General features: G+C 40.7%; 1 protein-coding gene across 1 annotated transcript in view; it reads right to left on the minus strand.

Annotated features, from left to right (window-relative positions):
• Window positions 1-7,127, minus strand: part of LRRC56 (leucine rich repeat containing 56) — a 53,858-nt gene extending 46,731 nt beyond the window's left edge. The window contains exon 1 of the mRNA XM_075713366.1: window positions 6,972-7,127. Coding sequence (XP_075569481.1) covers window positions 6,972-7,127 — 156 coding nt within the window. The remainder of the gene's footprint in view (window positions 1-6,971) is intronic.
• Between the last annotated feature and the right edge of the window lie 15,756 nt (window positions 7,128-22,883).

Below are 22,883 nucleotides of genomic sequence, written 5' to 3' on the forward strand. Positions count from 1 at the left end.
GCCCCACTGTGGCTTCAGGTAATGACTGCCTGCCCACAGCTCAAAGGGCTGTTTTGATAGCCAGGGACAGAATGCGTCTCTGCCTGTGCCCCAAGAATGCTTACAGACATGAAGATGCTGTGCCATCTAGGGATTTCTTTGGCTGTTTACAGCTGCTCAGCCTCAACGCAGAGCAGACAAAAAGGGACTAAGGATCTGTTCTAGGCACAGTGTCAGATATACTTAGAGTTATTTTACATCAAAAAGATACCCTGAAAAAACTAACTATAATTCCAGGCTGATTGTTGGTGTCCAGAGAGGATTCTGCTTGCCACCCGTGTACTGCCCAGAGAGGTAGGTATCAGTTAGATAGAGAAGGAGCATGTTTTCTGAAGAATTAACCACCAAAATCTTTCTGGCACATGATGTTCAAGACGGTGGCCTGACAGCTTGATCCTGGGCAGCAAGTGTTATACTCCACACTAAATTTGTTTATTTGGAAGGATACATTTCCATGGTCAAGCACTGCACAATTCTTTGAAGATGAGTAAAAGGTAAGTAAAACGAAGATGGATAAAATTCACTTTACATTTTTGCACCTCCTTCAGAATAGGAGTAAAACTATTTTCCATGAGATCATGCAGAAGCTATTGGTAAATCATTTAGCCAGTATTTTAAGAGGCAACTCCATGATGGCTCACAAACCATTCCCATCATGCAAAATGTCTGGCCAATATCTAACTGCAGAGCATGCACTAGTTTGGAAAGCTTTTCCTCTAACTGAGAAAAAGACCCAATAAGTATTCTGTAAAAAATTGCAAGCGAAAAATACTTCAGTGCTTGCAGAGCTTCCCAACTGGCAGAACAGTCACCTGGGGATGCTGGGAAATCCAGTTCAAGTCCCACTTGCAGCTCTCTGTAAATTCCTTAATTAGCAAATAATATCTGTTCAATTAAAGCTCATGTATACAACTGATTTCTTCTCTCTTCCCTAGATTTTTCACATGCTCTAAGAAAAGTAGATATGTTGCTGAAGAGCATGTTGCATGCAGCTGTCAGAGAAGCATTTCCAGCTGTGCGTTTGTTTTGCTGATCCTGGTTAATTTGGCTAAGACAGGAATTCCTGAGTGGTGAGCTTATTTTCTTTTAATACTACACCTGTATGCAAATACTAGATTCATGTCCATTCATGTGTTCATTGCTTTTTGAAGGGATTTTATTTCAAATTCCCAACTCAAGTATAATCTCTCCCTGCACAAAAAAATTAATGTTGCTACAAATATGACAAAATATTTCTTCTAAGAAAGAAATTACTAGAACGTTAACAAGGTTTTGAGTGATTCTAAGTCAAGGGATTTTCAATGAGAGGGAACAGAACTTCCCTGTGGTCCCATATGCAACCTTCCTTTCAAAATGCCTATATGCTACAGATGCCTATAACTACAGTATTTAGCTGTATTTCACTACTTTCTGCATATAATACAAATACATTCTTCTCCCAGCTCAGATGAAGAGATCAGCTAGGCATTCAATCTGTGATAGAGAGATCTTCTTGGTTTGTATGAAAAGTGTAGATGAGGGCAATAATGATGAAACTTATGTGGTGGTGGATGCATTAGTAAAAATGTCCTTATTCTCATGCTGAAGCCTCAAAGTCACGCCAATGGATCTACATATATAGGTCCCTGCCTAGTCTTGCCATCTCCAGTTCAGCTTCCCCCTGACCCATGCTGGGGATTCACAGTACTGACACCTTCTCTTTTTAAACTAGTATTAAGGGTCTGATGCTGCAAGTTGCTGGGAGATCTCCTAACTATCGCAAACTTCAAAGGGCATGTGGGCCACCAGAAACTGTATGGGACGTGTCCTGGTTTTGGCTGGGACAGAGTTAATTTTCTTCCTAGTAGCTGGCATAGTGCTGTGTTTTGGATTTACTAGGAGAAGAATGTTGATAACATGCTGATGTTTTTAGTTGTTGCTAAGTACTGCTTATGCTAATCAAGGACTTTTCAGCTTCCCATGCTCTGACACGTGCACAAGAAACTGGGAGGGGGCACAGCCAGAATAGTTGATCCAAACTGACCAAAGGGCTATGCCATACCATATGACGTCATGCTCAGTATATAAACTGGGGGGGGTTGGCCAGGGAGCAGCGATTGCTGCTTGGGAACTGTCTGGGTATCGGTCAGCGAGTGGTGAGCAATTGCATTGTGCATCACTTGCTTTGTATATTATTATTGTTATTATCATTATTATATTGTTATTATTATCATTACTACTTTACTTTATTTCAATTATTAAACTGTTCTTATCTCAACCCAGGAGTGTTTCTCACTCCTCCGATTCTCTCCCCCATTCCATTGGGGTAGGGGGAGTGAGCGAGCGGCTGCGTGGTGCTTAGTTGCTGGCTGGGGCTAAACCACGACAGAGGTTTGCTGATTGCCCAGAAATACCCTGTATCATTTCTGTAGGAGGAAACAAGCTCAGTTTTAACTATGCGCTGAATTAACACACAGGTAAGGAGTGGACAGGATAGTAGATATTGTTACATCAGTTTTTGCTTTAAATTTGTTTTAAGGATTTACTTTCCCTCACATAGATATAAAAAAGTCATACCCCAATACTAATTCTTTTTCTTATCCAGCAATTAGGTGCATAATAAGTAGCTACAATAATTTCTCAATGTTGTGTCACTGAACATCCAAAACTCAAGACTGTAATCTGTCATTTTACGTTAGCTAAGCAGCTGTGACTGTATGCAAATGAAAATCTATTTTTTTTCATAGAAAGGCATGCATATGTGTGCGTATGCATATAAACACAAAGATTCCTGATGTGACAATTTGAATGTAAAACATCAGATGCCTAAGTAGCAAGATGAGCACTAATATAGCAATTACAAGCCTTCACTGTAGTAAAGGCATTTGTGTTAGGATAAGAACATATAAAAGGAAAGCCCTGAAACTAAATGAGGCTTTGTAATTTGTTTCCTGTTCACAGTATTATGTTTACTACTATCTATTACCTTGAGCAATCTGATCTAACTTTAAAACTAGCTGTGCTTTGAGCAGAAGATCTAACTGGAAGACCTCCAGAGGTCTCTTCAAATCTTTTTTTTAATTATTATTTTTAAATGATTATACAATTCTAATGAAGGATTCAGCAGATCCAAATTCAGACAGTTACTTCCATCTCCTTGACTCCACTTAATTCATCAAGATTTTGCATTTGTTTCCTTGATCTCCAGTTTTTTTCCCAAGTCCATTTAGCTTACAACTGAGAGGAAAACTTTCTGCCAAGGAAAAAAGGAAACGATCGAATCATTTCAGCAAGAATCCAATCTGTTGTTCCAGGACCCTCCTGGATTTTCTTCTCCCCATGAGGATAAGTGCATACCTTATGAAATACACCCCAACTTCCTGAGCAACAAAACTAAACACCACTTCCGAACACATGTTCCTAAGTTTAGAAAACACGATTAATTGAAGCAGGATCAATAAATAGTGAAATAAGAATACTACTTCCTTTCTTCTCTAAAGATCACACACAAATGTTATTAGTTTTGATAACGTGATAATATCTGGAAGACATTTGACCTTGTAAAATGAGTTTATTCTGAGAAGTGGAATGCTTTTTGTGGAGGTCAGGAAAACATCCTTTGCAAATGGTGGGGAGGGGATGGGGGTTAACAGAACAAAATAAAAATCTGATTCAAGACAGGTGGTCCTCCACACTTAATGAGAAATTTGTGTCACAGCCCTAATAAAGGTAAAAATTAATTGCAACATGTTGCCCATTAACAGCCAGTTTTCAGAACAAAGGGAAAATGGGGAATTTGCTCACCCTGGTATTCTACAACATCCGACAACAACATGTAAGCACAACAAGTACAGGCAGAGCAGGGAGCTGGAAGTATTAACAGGACAGGTACAAATGGAAAAGCGAGATTGCCCGTTCATATAGATGAAGATTAAACAGTACAACAGAAAATTGATATTGATACTAGCAAAAAGAATAAAAAGAACATATAATGATACCAACCCTTGCATCAAAAGCTTTTGACCTGTAGCTTAGGTGAAGAGTATTCAAATATAAAAGGGTATTACATGACATCTCAGCAAGAGAGATGGCAGCAAGCAGAAACTACAGAAGATGTGATTAACATAACAGGGATATGGAATCACACAGGATTTCAAACATCATTCTGCTGAAATGAGGACACAGAAGACCACAAACCCTGTAGTGAGTGAAGATAAGATTTAAGTGAGGTGAAGTGAGGATCTGCTATGGAGAGGAAGAGAACGGGCAAGGGACCAATGGCTTTGTAGAAGTTGTGTTATGTGCTGCGGGGTCCAAGAAGGCAAAAAGGAAAGAAAAAAAAAAAAAAAGAAAAGAAGAATCAGTTTAAGCCAAAGTTTTCTCTCTTTGGAGGAAAACAACCCAGCAACTGGAAAAAAAGTGAAGCTATACAAGTATCACACCTTTTAGAGAGCCCTTAATAATGAGGGCTGCTAATGTTTTCACTACTAAATAGACTGCTATCCCCCTGGAAAAGGGCAAAATGAGTAAAATGTGCAGGTAGACACAAGGCCATAGGCTGCAATCCAAGGCACCCAATCTTCACAGATTCTGCACAACTAGACCTTCCAGCCTCCCCGAGCTCAAACTGAAATGGTGCAAGATAGAACACTGCAAAGGCAAGGAGTGAAGCTAGGTATATATCTCAGAACAAAAACCTTCCTCAGGAACCTCCATCAGGTGTCCAGGGATCTGCCTACGCAACACTGCAGAACTGGAGCTTATGTCCTTACTTGAATGTAAAATAATTTTACTTTAATGAGCATGTATTTTAAAAATCTATTAGTTTCCTTCTCAGGGCACTTCAGTGAATACAATCAATAACTCCTAAAATATTCACAACTAAAAGACTATCAAGAAGGTATTGCAAGTGTACTGATTTAAGCAAAACAACCTTTCCAACCATTTGGTTATCAATGGCATGTGGTTCCTTAAAAAAATATGCATGTGAAAACTTGTTTTGGATTAAATGTTTGAACAGTATCTCTATTTTTACATTTGCAAACCCAGAGGAGGTAAATTTATGGAAGCAGCGGTTTCCATTTGATCAACATAAAGGTCAAAGAATAGATAGATTGGATATGTTATTAAAACATGCTATAAACATTGTTAATGTTTCCTTGACAATGTCATATAATTTCTCCTCTGAGCAGGAAGTATCCCAGCTATGCCAACGCAAATGTCAGATTCCAGGGCCAGGAAATAACCGTGTCCAGAAAAATTAGTAGGACAGTATGCATCCATTTAAAAGAGTCTTTGAAATGGAATTCCTTACAAATGTTAATACACACAATCTTAAAGAGGCAAGACTCGATTAAGTTCAAGAGGGTACATATGAATAATAAAAGTGTTTTCCCCATTTTTAAAAATAGCCTAGGATTGTGGGAGAATTTAACTTCTGATCTTTATTTAAAAAAAATTACAAAATAATGAACTGAAACTTAATGGGATGTGGGTAACATTGCCTTACGTACACTTTTCTGCTGACAATTTGCTGTGAACTAAAAGCACAGAGCTTCAGAAAGAGAAGAATTTCATACCAACAAAGGAACTTCCTAAGGGTTTAATTCAGAGTTTATTGAAGTCAGAGGGCAGCTGTTTTGGTTACTCTAATGGGCTTTGGTTCATGCCCTAAGAAAACAGACTAATCTGCAAGCTTCCCATTAGATTTATACAGGGTATTGTAGGCCACAAACACATTAGACTGGTCAAACTCTATACCAGATTTTAAAAAAAGACCAAGAAGTTGTCAGAGGTTCACATGAGCCAAAGGAAAGTGAATGGCATAGATCACTTATGACCATATATAATTTTTCTCCAGAAAGCTTAAAATATACACTCTGCAGAAAGTGACTTTCAATCTCCAAACATCTTACAAACACTAAAAGACTTAGCTACTAAGGGAAGAGTAGTTCTGAGAACAACTCACTGTCTAATCTACAGTGCACAGTCAAAGTTTTGACTGGTATATAGTTAGGGAGTGGCGTAAACCTGCAGAGCTGGAATATGCCCCCTGTGGGAGCTAGCGTCTCTCCACCAGTGCAATGGCTGTCCATCCATTTCTACGGACTACGGACACCGTGATCACCACCCTGCCTGCTGGGAGCATCCAAACCACAGCCTTGGCCCTATCTGTCTTTCACTAGTTTCTATCCAGCTCTGCAACACAGAAAGCTGCAGCTTCTCCCCTTAACTTCTGCTCTCAGCTCTCCCTTCCTTTAGCAGGGATAACAGGTTATTTTCTCAGCTCCTACATGTCCCAAAGGTTTTCACCCTTAATTAGTCCTGAGCAAATACAGCACAAAATACAGCACCAAGTATTCCTTCATGAGAGATTTCAGCATGTTACTCTCTTTCAACAGGCTGAATACCAAAATCATTTCCCCTGGTCAAAAAGGAGCATGGCTTTCAAATGTGCTTTGAAATTTCACACACTTCGATATATATAGAAAGTACTTATAGCACTTGCAGAATATTTTAATTGGCTTCTTAGCAGCACAGAAGATTTCAGTAATTCAGAGAAAAGTTGTGCTTTTAGTTACTTTTCCAGTCTCTAGAACAACGTTAATGTAAAAAGCTTTTTCTAATGCTAAGATTCAAGGTACTTCAGATGGTATTAATAAGATCTGTTTAAATTCTAATTATGCTACCCGTACTTTTCTTCACGCTGCTTCAAGAAAGCTGGCAATAAAGACAGCAGCATTCATGCTGGGAATATTTTTGATATGAAGCAAGGTGAAAGGAGGACAAACATTTGATAAATTTCTGTAAGACAGAATCTATGCAGAAGTCTAACTGTCAGATATGCAACAATCTGCAGTCACCACAAGAGCAGCTGGAAGGTTAAGTTAATACAGCTCTGTATATGCCAGTTTGCCTCTTCTACTTCATTAAAAAGTTGGATGTCTACTCACCAGTTTACTGGGGGAAAGGTATTCATCCATAAGTGGCTCTCTGTCACCTTTAATCAGCGGACTGGGATTTAGGTTGCCTCGCCAACTTAAATCAGTCACCCGGACTGCAGCTGAAGCTGGACAAGAAACTCTGCCAGGTTTCCACTTCAGGTCCATCTCAATATGCTTTGAACAAAAGAATAACAAGCAGTCTGATTTTTTCCCCTGTATTTATTATTTTCCATTTAGCAAAATCTATTTTGACTCCCATTGCAAGTCAGCAAGTGCCTATAGAGATACAGTTTTCTCTAATCAGAAAAAAACACAAAGCAATGCATCACGTAACACATATTCTTCCTTTTCTTCACCCTCAAGAGCTATTCTAATCCCACATCTCATTCAGCTTTGAGTGTAAGCTTTTACAGCAAACTATCGTTTACAGTTACACAAAAAGCCAGGCATACCTATGGCTCTCTACAAAGAGGGTAGTCAAGAACAAACAACTCAGGGCACTAGTCCTTTCCAGTCTTCTCACTACTCCACTCACCATTCTCCAGTGGCAATAAACTTCCCATCCACATGGGCCTCCTACTTACCCATCCCCTCTTGAGAAATGCAAACAGCACTCGGCAAAACTCTGCCAGGCTCCAGGCTGCAAGTGCCAGCACCAAGACATGTCACTACTTCTCTCCAGTGTTCTGAGCTCTGCCTGTAGGTAGCATGGACAGCAGCAGTCTGTATTTGCTGTCCTAAATTAAATATATCTGCACTGTTACTGACTGCCCTGGGTCAGGCAGGTCATGGCTACTGACTTCTAGTTCTGAAGAGAGTCTTGGAGGAAATAAAATTAAAATACAATTTAAACAAAACTGTGTATGCTTCAAGTGAGGAATGAAATCCAAAGACTGAAGATGAAGCATTTCAAAAGTGTCCATTCTTCAATTCCCAAAGCTATTCCTTTTCCAGAAATATTACCAATTAACTTTGAAATATGAGAATAAGCGTATGTATACCCATTAGAGTCAAAAAAGCAATCGGCTGTACCCGAATGGTACAAGCATTACTATGATTTATACAGCTATTTACTACTACTTGGCAGCAAGGAAGTATCACAGCTGGAAACATTGCTGTAACAACAAAAGGCTAGACTAGAGAAAAGCCTTCTTGCTCTGCTTGAGGGACACCTGCAGTTTTCCTCTATTCTCCACTGTGAAGCAATACTTATCCTTAGTGCTGGAAAAGTAATTAAATAATCAAGATAATCATAACTGGCTGACAAGGCTTCAGTGGGGGCCAAGACCTGAGAATTACTGTCTTTCTGCCCCCAAATACTAATAAACAGTTAAACACAGGAGTGATTTTTGTTAGGAAAAATAGAAGAAGTTCTGACTGCTCAGCTAGTCATCTCCACTCGAGAGGACTGACCGGTTAGTGGGTGAGAGAGAGGTTGACACCAAAGAGATTTCTTGCTCTGACTACTCATGTCCAGTCAAAAGTCTTCATCTCTGCACTAGCAAAAGACATTCAAAAGACTCAGTATTTTCAGAAAAAATAGCAGCCCTTATCTGAAGGAGAAGAATGAAAAATTAACAATCCACCAAACCTCTCCCTGCAGGATCTCCTAACATTAGGAAGGGAGAAACCAAAACCTCATACTCCTAAGTGTTCCTTCCGTATGCTTATCAGGGGAGAGGCAACCCACAGAAAGCAAAAATTATTTTCCCCAGATCACTTCATGTACCTGGCAAACATTCCTAGAGAAGCTGACTTCTCAAATGTGCTACATCTGAACCACAACAATGTTCAACACTTAAAAAACATTCAAGAACAAATTCTTCAGAGACACATTACTCCTTTCAATCTTTCTTAATGGCTTATAAAAGAAATACCATAAAGTGAACTGAGCAGTGACATGTGCAGCTTTTAAAACCTCAGTGTGCCCATAGTAGTACAAGGACAACCTTCATACTTCTGCCCATTAAGAGGGAAAAGTGATCTCTAAAACGCTATGTGTCTTAGTTTTTGAAAGAAAAAATACAACCCATAAATTTCTATTACTGTTCCTTTTTCCAAAGAATTCTAGAATTTCTCGGATTTTTTTCCTCTACTTTCTTTAGAGCAGGTCAGTATGATTTAGTCAGTACACTGAGTTGGAACAGTCATCAGTTGTCCATGGAAATTCAAGAATCTTATGTGATATAAAGGTCTTCCAGTGTTGTCTTTATTTTCCTAAGAAAGAATTATTTGGGTCAATAATTGACTTGGATTAGAATATCTGCCATATAAATGCTGGAATACTTTGACAGTTACACAAGACTTGTGTTGGATCATGTGCAAGTCCTGGTGGTTCCATCTAATTCAAGGAATTAGACGGATCACTATTATCCAGACATAATCCTGTATGTTATTGGAGCCAAGTGGAGCAATAGTCAGAAATCACTGATGTAACGTGTGAGTGCAAAACATAATAAGATAATAGCAGGATTGTGTAGATCTGGGCTGTAAAGAGTTAATACACTTGCATAAAACAAATTATTTTTCTCCTTTACTTCAGTCCATCATTTCAGAATGTCCTCCAATCTTTGAAATGTGTGTTGACACAGCACTTAAGGTTTGACAGGGAGATCAATTTGTGGTTTAATATCTGAAGTAACACTTCCAATTCTATACTTCCCGCTATTGATCTGCTGTTTCTAATTATTGTAACATTGGATTAGCGAGAAGAAAAGTATTTTCATTACAAATTGTCTGGGATCAAATTGAGTTATTATCAGTAAACAAAACTAATTTTTTGACGTGCTTCCATCACTTCAAAACTTCCTCCAGAGAAGAAAGAATCTTCTTCTGAACATGGATCTAAATAACATCCTCAAAATGAGGAATATAGAAAAGCTAAGAGTGCAGGAATCCTAGCGGTGAAGTACCAATTTTACATAAACATCTGAAATCTCCAGCACTGTGTAGGAGTGAGAAGGGGGCCTGGCACAACAGTCATCCCCCTACAGATACAGGAGTTAGATCACTCATTTTCATCAGGTGCACCTGACTTTCTCAGATGCGTAAATCATTCCAGTAAAGCCACCTCACCTGCTCATTTAAAATGCTAAAAAGCAAATGAGAAATCTATGGCTCTGTCAAATGCACAGGACAAGCAATCACTGATCCAAACTATTGTTAGCCTCAGTGGGACAGTTGACAGGGACTGGAAAGACTTCATTGTCATTAAAGAGGTCTGAGAAGTCATGAACCTGAAGATTACTCCACAGAGAAGATGGTCACACATTGGATATATGTTGGATCTATATGCTGAATGGTAATCCAGATCATTCCTGCAAGACTTTGTGGGACCAACAAGGATGGAAGCTAACTGTACCTAACACAAACCTTCAATGAATTCAATGGGAGAGCAAAGCAACCCCAGTAAGTAGATGGGAGTGTCAGGGAAAGAGAAAAGGGCTAAAAAAAAAAAAAAAAAAAAAAAAAAAAAAAAAAAAAAAAAAAAGGGAAAGGGGGGGGGGGGGTTGGTCCTGCATGTGAGCATTGAGAATAAGAGAATGAAAGAAAACAATGACTTAGTTTTTGCAGGATTTGCATAGTAGGTCTTGACTTGGCAGGCTCTTACACATGTGGATAACTAGAAGCAGATAATCATTGAGTGCAGGAGAAATCAATGACCAGAGCAATGAGATGGAAGACCTTGAATTCTATGAACAGTTAGTCTGCCAACTTTCCCCACTGCTGACACTCTCCTTCCCAAAGCAAGCATGATGATGGTAAGCTATTTGATTCGCAGACATGTTGTGAAAGTTCATCAAAAACTGCATGACATTTTCAACATATATAGAGTAATACTACTAATAAAGATCATTATTAAAATTAAATGATCCTTGGAACAACATGTTATTTGAAATCCTTGCAGAATACTGTAATTTGCTAGAAAGAAATTGGCAGAGAATAGTTATTTGATGTTCTTAGGGTCTGACAAACTGGTAAAACTCCAAGATTTAATTTTCCTGCTACAAGATTTATTGAAGAGTCAATGATAGGCTTGTGTATTCTTCATTAAATATATATTAATATGCATTTCAAATACAGCGATTGCCAGAAATGTTTGACTCCATATTAATTATGGCTTCTTAAGTCTAGGAAAGACCCTTTGAATTGTGTGACTAGGCATGATAATTTCTAATGCAGCTTTCCAAGACGTTACCTAAAGAGCTTGTCCAAGCAATTAAGCTACCATTTAAAACAAAAAAAACTCCAAAAAACAGTAATCAATCCATATTTACTCTAGGAAATACATAGACCTCTATATATTAACATCCCATACAAAAATAGGATGGGATTAGTCCAGCTTCTCAACCAGCATCCTCACCTGCTCTGTGGCTACCCATGCCTTCAAAAAGCTCCACTGGACAGGGAGGAGTGCCATTTCAGGTAGGGTACTGCAATCTGTACGCCCTTATCTTTATGTCACCAGCCTAAAAATTCGCTAGAAAAAAACATTTGAGAACCATTGTGTTATCTATCCCTTCATGACAGGAAGCTTGCACTGCAGCCTTCCATTTCTTTTGCCCTGCATAATGTAATTTTTATTTGTTTAATCCAGAATCACAAATTACAGTAGTGCCCATACTGTTACCACTGCCACAGAATGAAAACAACGAATTCTGTGTTTACTAAGGATTTGACAAAAGGTTTGGTTTATAAGTCCCAAGGGAACTATAAGTGCCCTTTTAAGTGTAATTTTGTGCAAGTGCACTACAGATAACCTCTTTGGAAAAAAAACGTTTAGGCAGCTGGAATTTACTATGAAGTCATCAGGAAACTACTGTTACAATAATCCACCCCTAATGGCAAAAACAGTTCCTGCCACATTTATGCAATATAAAGCATCCTGCAACACACCACTCTATTTTAGCAGATGCAACTTGTAAAAAGTTGAAAAATAAAACATCTGACCTGATATTAATGTGACTCTTTCTTTTCTATATATGACTAAACGATCTTGTTTTAATCTTCTGGTTTTGTTAAGCAGAAGGAAGTTAACAACTACTTCAGTAATGATACTTTAATATCAAGGGATCATATAAACACTATAAAGAGCATTCATAAATATTCCACTTGTGTGCCCACTAAAGAAAAAAAGCTTTTGTGAGAATGCTGAAATATCAAGATATGAATAACCCATTTAATGTAATTAAAAATTCACTGACTTCAGCGACATTGAATGACTCAAATGCTTACAATGATGGTTTTGTTCAAACTGTTCAGCCATTTTGAGGCCTTGGTTCAAGCACCCAAATTTGTACATAAAGCAAGTGTACCAATTTGCCTCATGGTTTACCTTCCTTATTTACAGTTTTACAAGCTGTAAGAGTGCCTGATGGTCCTTTGGTATTATATGTAAATCCTGCTCTACAGTTGCCATGACCATGGTAGGTAGGCCTTGGGATCTATGTCCCACACAGTCCTCGGGGAAAGTTCTTGGGGGCTTCATGGACTTTGTATTACCCCCATGCACAGAGTTGAGTTCAAACTGTGTCATTGTCCAAAGCAGCAGTGGTCCCAGAGAAGAAAATACATGCTACAAACCCAGACTTGGTTTGAGCCAACACTCTTGAGATATAAAAGGTGTTTCATATTCTTAAAAAACATAGCAGTAATAAATAAAAAGGCAATGCATTTAAATGTCACCCATTTCTCCTTTATATACCTATGAACTGCATGTATTAAGAAGCAGGATATATAATACTTTCCCAGATCCTGCTGAGGAGGTTGTAAGGTGATGAGAAATTTTTTATCATGTGTCCTGGAAATGCCTCTAAATTAAATCATTCTGGAGCTAGCTTGTCAAATGTTGTCCTGATAGCAGGATAAAAAGCAGATTGCTCTCTATTATATGTGCTGTTATGTGTCAAAGAAACAATAAACCAAAGTCATAGAATCAGAATGCTTTGGGTTGGAAGGGACCTTTAGAGATCATCTAGCCCAACCCCCCTGCAGTGAGCAGGGGCAGCTTTAACTAGATCACGTTTCTCAGAGCCCCATCCAACCTGACCTGGAATGTTGCCAGGGATGGGGCCTCCACTGCCTCTCTGGGCAACCTGTTCCAGTGCTTCACCACCCTCATTGTAAAACATTTCTTCCTTATGTCTAGTCTAAATCTATTCTTCTTTAGTTTAAAACCATTACTCCTTGTCCTGTCACAACAGGCCTTGCTAAAAAGATTGTCCCCATCCTTCCTATAGGCCCAATCAATTGGTTTTGTTTTTGAGAGTCCTGTGGTGGTAGGGGATCAGCGGCAATTTCTGTCCGGCTATGAACATTCATTGATACTCTCTGCAGAGCAAGTCTACAGACAGTGGCTGTGAACGAGCATGGATGATCTAAATCCTTAGCTGAAACTGCGAGATGCTACAGATTGAGATTTTTTTTTTCTTATATAGGTGAACTTCCTGCTGCAAGAAAATGTCTCAAGAGGCTCTTCTGCTGTCTGTCCCCACTCCTCCCCACAATCAGCCTAAGATAAGCAAAGCAGGGGGTAGGATGTGGGGATAGCTGGTGAACAACAGGAGTTATGGAAAAACAGAGCTCCAAGGTGCCTATGCCTTCACTGCCAGAAGGTTGCCAAATGAGCTTATGATCATTTCAGTTAGTGGAGGAGATAAGAGTAAGTCCCTCACCATTTTAACTTTAGCAAGGTAGCCAGGGATCAGGAAGTTGCATTTGGCTCTTCATGGCCACAAGTTTCTATCCAACTTTGTCCAGATGTTAAATAAGGGAGAAACAAGGCTGCTCTATTTAAAACCCTCCTGTCCTTATGTAGGTGTCCTGTCATGGATAGCTAATACCAACGTACACAGGTACCAACATATCTGTGCTTGTCACACACACAGATCCTGCCTTAAATGTAGATGTCACCGGAGCAGAAGATTAGGGAAAATAATTAATTTAGGCAATTCTAACATTACAGTTTCAGCTTTGTTAAAATAAAAAGTATTCAACTATAATGTTATTATTTTCAACTATTCCCAAGGTATAGATCTTAATTTAAACCACAGCACCAGCTTAATGAAGTCTTTTGTCAGGAAATGCTTAATATCCTTCTTTTTGGGCCTTAACTCCGATACCCTATTCTTATTTCAGAAGACAGAAAGTACAGGTAAGTGCATCCTGCCAGGCTGAATTAAGATTTGATCTCATGTTTAATACTCCATAGGTTACCTTAATATCTATTGGATATTCTGTTAACCTTCAAAGGACAATAACCCAAACAATTATTCTTTCTAAAACATTAGCCAGGTCACTCATTTACCCTCATTGCATTCAAAAGCCTATTTCAGCAATTACTTAAACTGCAGATGTTACTGCATGCAGATGTTGCATGTTACTGGACATACTGAGGAAGGACATAAACAGCACAATGTTTTGCAGAGTCAGTATCTTTTTAAGATCAACAGATATAGTTAGGAAAACAAGGCAAGTTTTAGGGTACACAAACCCCTCTTCATGTAATGGGCACTTATCCATACTCTCCAAGCTCAAAGAGGAAATGTAACTCAGTGCCATAGTTTCAGGTCCCCATCTTGAAAAGACTCATTCACGTGAACAACTTCACACAGAGTGAGTAGGGGGATGACCCAAGTACAAAGTTCATCACCTGGCTAACCCAAGATAAAAGCATTTGCCAGTATCATTTAAAGTATTAACAAAAGCATTCCCACCAGCCTCCCCCAAATGTGTATTCTTTCCTCACAACACCTCTGCAAGAGGTGGTCTACAACCAGGTTGAACATCTCTCTGCTCTTCATCAGCCATGTTACATAAAGTCCCATAGGTCAAGGCTCACACTGAAGTAAAAGTTGCCCAAATTGTTTCTTCTTTAGCTTCCAATTTGACTGAGAAGACTTAAAAATATGAATCCCAGCATACTATTTCAGAGCTGCTGGAGCTGGTCTGAAGAAAGACAGCCAGACAGCCCGAGTGCCCAAGACCAGCACTGCACATCCTACAACCACTCTGTATGTAAGTCTGAGTGCCTTAAAAGAAAAGTTACCTTCAGGGAGCTCTCCACTTATAATGTACATTTAACATCTGGAAAAAGAAACAATACTGTCTCAGCACATAGCCTGCAATATATATATTTAAAAAGTAAGAAGCAGCATGATGAAATAATATTTTAGGGGGGAATAAAAAAAAAAAAAAAAAGATTTGAGTGGCACAAGACTAATTCATCACCCAAGTAACAATCTCCTTGAGTTAGTGCTGGTGGGTGAGGTCTTCGGACAAATTCTGTTATCAGTGTAAACTTTTGTAAGTGAATAAACTAATCTGTCAACTGATTTGCATAGATTATACTGTATTCCACTGGTGGTCACACTGCACAAAAAGTTTGAGATTAATCTTCCGTAAGTGATGAAAGCCAAAGAATAAGTAAATATGTCCCATGTAGACTCAAAATTTCACCCACTTTTAAACATATTATATGCAAGGCAGTGTCAATTGTTGCAAAGATGGGACAATATAAAAAAAGTTCCCTCTCTCACTGCAAACTTAGTTTAGCTTTAGTGTTGCCTTAATTATCCTTTCCTGTCACATGTAAAACCTTCTCACCCTGCACAAATACTGCTTGTAACCTAGTATTGCTGTCTTTATCTGGGGCTTAAGGCAAGAGCTTTTCACATCAGTTGACATTCTCCCACCTTGTTATGAAGAAGCTGGGTAAGTCACCTGAATACAGGTCTCCCTCCAGCACCTTCCCCAATTTCTCCCACACGCCCAAAGGTCTTGCAGGCTCTCTCCATTCATTAGGATAATAATATTGCAGTGCAACTCAGTTTTCTGAGACACAAAAAGATGCAGTGTCTCCCTGCACAGGTGAGTGCAGTCTCAGATCAAGCTTACAACAGTGCTGCTCATTCACAGGCTATTCTAACCCATGGACTCAGGACTAAGTGACACTCCAAAGCTGCAGAGAAGAACAATTCTACATTTTTGGTCTTCAAAGCATTTTTAGTATCCACCATTTAGAAGCATTTCCAAATTTCAGCTAAGAAAGGGACAATAAAACCAGACTTTTTTCCACTTATGCTTGCATTGCATTTATGAGCCCTTTGAAATCCAAACTTCTGTGCAGGATGAAAATGCATTATCTATGGCATTTCTGAGTTTCAAAGTGCTCTGTTGTCCCCAAACAATTTTCAGTCTGTTTTATTAGGTAATTAAGCTGATTGAAGCAAGAGATTCCATGGCCCACAAAGCCATTTGAAGAGTCATTTTCTAGGATGTTTCTGATTTCCAATGTATTGCTCACATAGGATACACTGTATAAAGAGAGATGAATTCTAGCTGAACTTTTAGGAAAATACTAAACAGTGGAAGATGGCGCAGGGGCTTATTTAGTAACAAACACTCCCAAAATTTTAGCAAGGACAGAAATCTAACAGTGAAAGGAATTTGCAAAATCAATTTAGGCTACTAATGAGGTTGCATTATAACTGTCCTGCTGGGTCAAAGCAGATGTCCTGCTAGCTACTGTAGTCAGAAACAGATGCTTAAAAAACAGTATCAGAAGCAGAGGTAGTCCAAAGTGATCCTTCCCCTGACATACTGTTTTAATTTCTGGCAATCAGCTGCTCAGTAACTTCCCAAGCCAAAAGGTGCGTTGCGTTCATCAGCTGGGGAGATATATAGGGAAGCAATTATTTGTTGTGTCTCAGGACATGACAAATAGTCATCCAACAACTAAAGAAATGACAGGAATTTTATCAGGAAGCAGGCTTTTTTAAAAAGGAGAAAGTGCATTTTTGCATTGTATTTGTTTAAATTGTGGAAGGCACTGGCATAAGTTGTTGTGGAGGCTAAAATTATAAATGAGGTCAAAAGCAGTTAGACAGAATTATGGAGGATTCATCCATCTGTCCATACCATTCATTAATTTATAGCTTTCTTTTGCGTCGTCTCCTTTTTCATCTCTTCTGGCTGAAAAGTCTCATTTATTTTGTCTGTTTTCCATTTCTCATCTTTGTTGTATTTCATGGAAACAATTTCAGTTCTGCCATTTACTCTCCAGGATGATCAGAACTTCACATAAGATTCACGATATGGCCACAGAGACAGTATATGAATTTACGCTGTTTTCAGTTCCTCCTCTTAGAAGTTTTAACACTGTTTGTCTTTTTGACTAGCTGCAAGATAACATTTTCAGAGAACTACCACAGTAGCTTAATGCTGTTTCCAAGTAGCAATAATTTACTTAAAGCCCTTCATTCTACATATGTTTCTTTCCCCTATGTCCATCACTTTGAACTTGGGTGGATACTGTATTAACATAAACCAAAAACATACCCAAGCAGTACTTGTGCTAGTAACGTAAAAAAAAAAAACAAAGTAGTATTAGAACTCAACTCTAACACCTGAAATTAAAACTCAAGATGCAAGAAATGCAAGATAAACAATGTTATGCTGTACTTCAAATACTGCTTCCTGATGTGAGATACTACAATCAAAGGAACGAGTGCTTTCTGAAATCTTTTTTTTTAAAAAAAAAAAAAGAAATAAATCAAATAATGCTTCTTTGAACTGGCCAGAGTCCACATTCTCTTCCTTTTAATACAGACACACTAGCCTTTATTACATCTTCCATAGCAAATCTGGTCTTCTGATTTGTATTATAGCAAATACTTGTGGCCCTACTGATATAAAATAGGTTTTGCTCCCAACTGTTCTTCAAGCCAACATATGAATCTACAGAAGGTATAACCATTTTTTTAGCAAATTAAAATTATGCAGCTGTACCTAAATTAATTTCTGTGAAAAGCTCATGAATTTTCTGATTTAAAAAAAAACCCTCATCATAACTCCTCACAAATAAATATTAAGCCATTCCCATTAGTGACAAATATAGCAATCCCAAATTTATAGTATATTACATAATGTTACTATTTTGCAGCACTAAATCTTATACTGCTTCAAACTTAGAGAATAAATGTGGTTTCTTTAACTACGTCCCCTAAAGAGCTTCAGTTAGATAAGCACATGCATCATCATCATAAATAATAAGATCACTCCAGTCCCGTGCTAAACACACATCTGGTCTCACATTGAATCTGAATCCTGCTTTTATACAGGATCAGGTCCCTCAGGTTGTGTAAGAACAGGCTGATGGCATCCCAAGCCACAGGCAGAGCCTGTTCTCTCTTCCGCTGGTAGCATACAATTAAACTAATGAATTGATTTGTGGATGTATCCACATATCAATCTCTTCAGAGGTCAGGCCTACAGGAGCGTAGCAATTCTCAGTGTTAAAGCCAACAGAGAGAACATAAAGGCCAGAGCTGCTCCCCCAACAAAACCTGTTAATGACAGCAACTCTGAGATCTGACATGCCTGAATGCTGCATTTTCAATCAAAGTTCTTTCAGGCAAATTCAAATCAGACAAAATAACACAAAGCAGAGAAATAAAATGAAATGGGAGAATAATTAAAAAAAAAAGTTCTGAAACATTTTCAGTCTTTTGTATATTTGAAATTATTTTACCTTTTCTTCCAATGCCACTGCTGTTCTGCATCTGTCGTTTCCCATCCCTCTCCTACAGAGATTTTCGTTTACTAGTCACAGCCATTCATCTCCATTTATCTTGAATGACACAGATGCTCATAGTGCAATTTCTTGTTTGACTGCTCCATATCCTGCTAAAACAACAGTAAGAACACAATCTTCAAGATTAAAAACAAAACAAAACAAACGCAGAGACTTTGAGCAACAAACCCAGAGACTTTGAGCATTCCACAATTAATAATAAAAGAGTACTTTATCCACTGTAGCAGAAGTCCATGCTCAATAGGTCTTAAAAGCGTAACAGGACATGAAGCAGTATAGCCTAGAAGAGCATAATGAAAATGTAACTGAAAACAGTTTCCCAAGGAGATCATGAGAAGGTGAAGGATTTGGTGCAGAAGAATCTACATATTTGCAAAAAAAGTTATATACTGAACAACTATTTACTCAAAGAATAGTCATTTCCCAGGCTGAGGGAGTAAGTTGAATCTGTGTTAGAGAAAACATTGCCATCAGGCTAGCACAGGGTAAAAGGCTGAAGTCAACATTTAATACATTTTCACTGTATCACTCATCAGACAATTTTGCCGTAAAAGCAGTCAGAATGGAAAACAATAGGTGAGCAAGAACATTTATATTAAGAAACAATGACTATAGAAGATGGTTGCAGAGCCAGGACAGCACAGGCCTCACAGACAGGCCAAAGGGAGAGCTTAAGATATCCAATTAACTAATTACCATCCGCTAAAAACTATGGGTGGGTACCGCGAGTCTCTTGCTGATAGTGGATTCATCCCAACCATTTTCCATACCACAAAGGGGCCTAACTAGGACTGGGATCGTACCTGAGCCCTTTCTGCGAGAAGCTGAACAAAGCTTAAAGCCTATAAACCCAGCACTGGCGAATCTCTTCAGTCACTGAAGGGAAGCTGAGGAGAGACTATGGAGGAGCCATATTCTCTCATCATGAAATACCCAGGGATGCTTCTAGAACTTGTAAGTGCCCAGGACTGTTTAATCAGCATTTTTCTCCTCAGAGCTCTACCAAAGCGTAAATTTTAAACACGCCATTAAACCTACCAGATTCATTATTAATGCCAACATAAATGGAGACCTTCAGGTGCTTTCATGTCCGCGTAGGTCTTGCTACAGCGACGCACACTCTTGGGGTCTTCAAGGCCTGGGATGCATTAGACATGTACCATACCAGTCAACGTGCTCACCACAAAAGGCCTTTTTTAAAGGCCCTTAAACGTGCGTGTGCAAATACCAGGTAACAAAGGGGAAATCACCCCTTACGCCAGTTCCCACGACCGTCACACACACAAAGCCACCGCCAGGATGCCACCCCCACTACCCCTCCCTCCCACGGACGAGATGCACGACCCCTCCCCACGGGCCTGGCTGCTGGCTGCTGCCGGCGGGGGGAGGCCGGCTCCGAGCCGGGGGCGCTGGGCTGCGCCGAGACCGCCCGTCGCCCGGCAACCGCCGCCGCGTCCGCGCGCGGCCTCGGCGCCTGACCCCGCCCCCGAGGCCCCGCCCCCCTGGGCCGCGGCTCCGCCCCGGCGCCCGCGCTCGGCCCGCTCCCGCGCCCGCCCAGCCGGCCTCGCCGTGGCCGCCGGGCCCGCCTCGCTGCCTGGCGGGGAGGAGGGACAGGGTTTGGGGATCCTTCCGGGGCAGGAAGGGATCTTGGCAGGAAAGAGCAGAGGAGGATGCTTGCAGCGGGAAGAGCGGAGATGTAAACAGCAGGAGCAAAGTGGGGAGAGCAGGGGTGGGCGTGGCATTAAGGACAGGAACGGGACGGGAAACGCGGCAGGATCCCGCATGGGATTTGGGTGGCAGTTGACCACGCAGCTGAAGGAGTCGGGGTGACAGTAGGAGAGGGGCTGAGGGCATCTCTGTTCCCAACAGCATCTGAAACCTTCTTTGCGGGCTGACGGATAACTAATTACAGCATCATGCACAAAGGTGATTCCACACACCTGTGGTTAGCCTGTGTACAGGGAACAGCTTCCCTGAGGCTCCCTCTCCATCAGTTCAGGTGGTGAGTGGCTGTTTTGAGGACCAAAAAATATGACTTGTGATGCATAACAAGGCTGTTTTCAGCAAATAATTTCGCATTAAAAAAGAACCCAAGAAACAGATTAAAACCACCTGAGGAATGTGAATGTACATAAGTCTATGGGACCGGATGAGATGCATCCCAGAGTCCTGAGGGAATTGGCTGATGTAGTTGCCAAGCCACTCTCCATGATATTTGAAAAGTCACGGCAGTCAGGCGAAGTCCCTGCTGACTGGAAGAAGAGAAACCTTGTGCCCATTTTTAAAAAGGGAAGAAAGGAGGACCCTGGGAACTACCGACCTGTCAGCCTCACGTCTGCGCCTGCGAGGATCATGGAACAGATCCTCCTAGAAGCTATGCTCAAGCACATGGAGGACAGGGACGTGATTTGAGACAGCCAGCATGGCTTCACCAAGGGCAAGTCCTGCCTGACCAACCTAGTGGCTTTCTATGAAGGAGTAACTGCATCAGTGCACAAGGGAAAAGCAATGGATGTCATCTACTTGGATTTCTGTAAAGCCTTCAACACAGTCCCCCACAGCATCCTTCTCTCTATAATTGGAGAGATATGGATTTGATGGGTGGACTGTTCGTTGGATAAGGAATTGGCTGGATGGTCGCATCCAGAGGGTCGTGGTCAATGGCTCAATGTCCACATGGAGACGGGTGACAAGTGGAGTCCCTCAGGGTCCATACTGGGACCGGTGCTATCTAACATCTTTATCAATGACATAGACAGTGGGATCGAGTGCACCCTCAGCAAGTTTGCAGATGACACCAAGCTGAGTGGTGCCGTTGACATGCCAGGAGGATGAGATGTCATCCAGAGGGACCTGGACAAGCTGGAGAGGTGGGCCTGTGCAAACCTCATGAGGTTCCACAAGGCCAAGTGCAAGGTCCTGCACCTGGGAAAGGGCAACCCCTGATATCAATACAGGCTGGGGGATGAAGGGATTGAGAGCAGCCCTGTGGAGAAGGACTTGGGGGTACTGGTGGATGAAAAGCTGGACATGAGCCAACAATGTGCGCTTGCAGCCCAGAAAGCCAACCATATCCTGGGCTGCATCAAAAGAAGCGTGGCCAGCAGGTCGAGGGAGGTGATTCTGCCCCTCTACTCTGCTCTGGTGAGACCTCACCTGGAGTACTGCATCCAGCTCTGGAGCCCTCAGCACAAGAAGGACATGGACCTGCTGGAGCGTGTCCAGAGGAGGGCCACAAAAATGATCTGAGGGCTGGAGCACCTCTCCTACGAGGCCAGGCTGAGAGAGTTGGGGTTGTTCAGCCTGGAGAAGAGAAGGCTGCAGGGAGACCTTATTGCGGCTTTTCGGTACTTAAAGGGGGCCTATAGGAAGGATGCGGACAGTCTTTTTAGCAAGGCCTGTTGTGACAGGACAAGGAGTAATGGTTTTAAACTAAAGAAGAATAGATTTAGACCGGATATAAGGAAGAAATGTTTTACAATGAGGGTGGTGAAGCACTGGAACAGGTTGCCCAGAGAGGTAGTGGAGGCCCCATCCCTGGCAACGTTCCAGGTCAGGTTGGATGGGGCTCTGAGCAACCTGATCTGGTTAAAGCTGTCCCTGCTCACTGCAGGGGGGTTGGGCTAGATGGTGTCTAAAGGTCCTTTCCGACCTGAAGCATTCTATGATTCTATGATTCTAAAACACTAAATTTCCAGACCAGAGTGGTCAAAAGATTAGACATGGCAGAATGATGTTTGTCATAATCTGGATCGAATGGATGTCATTCAACTTTTGTCAGTGCCTTGATCAAACACCTCTGTTGGTGCAAAAGCGCAACTCTGGTGCAGCTCCGTGAGCAGCAATGTGCTATTCTTTCCCCATTCACCATCTCCTGGTTCAAGATTGCCATGGCATCATCATATTCCTTTTTTCACTATTCAAGTCCAATATGAATAAAGAATACTTACTAATTTCTGGGGGGGGTGTGGATTTTCTGGGACATCAGAAAATCACAAAGCCGTCAGTGCCAAGTGCACATCCAGGGCACAGACAGGCTAGCGTATGGGATTAACTTCCTGTGGTTTAACAAGTTACTGTGTATCTGCAGATCCATCTTAACCGGCCGCATTAAGAGAGCCCTTCCACTCTCTAAACCGAATGTGTTTGCTTTCCCTTAATATGATTTATTTAAAAAAGCAACGGACTAAAGCACAATGCAATCAGTTCTCACATCTCCACTGAGAGGTAGTAATTCATTAAACCAGGTTAATTCAATCATCCAGACTCATCTGTCCATAAATTAAATTTGCCTGTTCGAACACACACATTACCTGATCTTTTAGACT

Source organism: Pelecanus crispus, chromosome 6 (assembly GCF_030463565.1).
Source record: "Pelecanus crispus isolate bPelCri1 chromosome 6, bPelCri1.pri, whole genome shotgun sequence".
In the NCBI taxonomy this organism is placed as follows: Eukaryota; Metazoa; Chordata; class Aves; order Pelecaniformes; family Pelecanidae; genus Pelecanus; species Pelecanus crispus.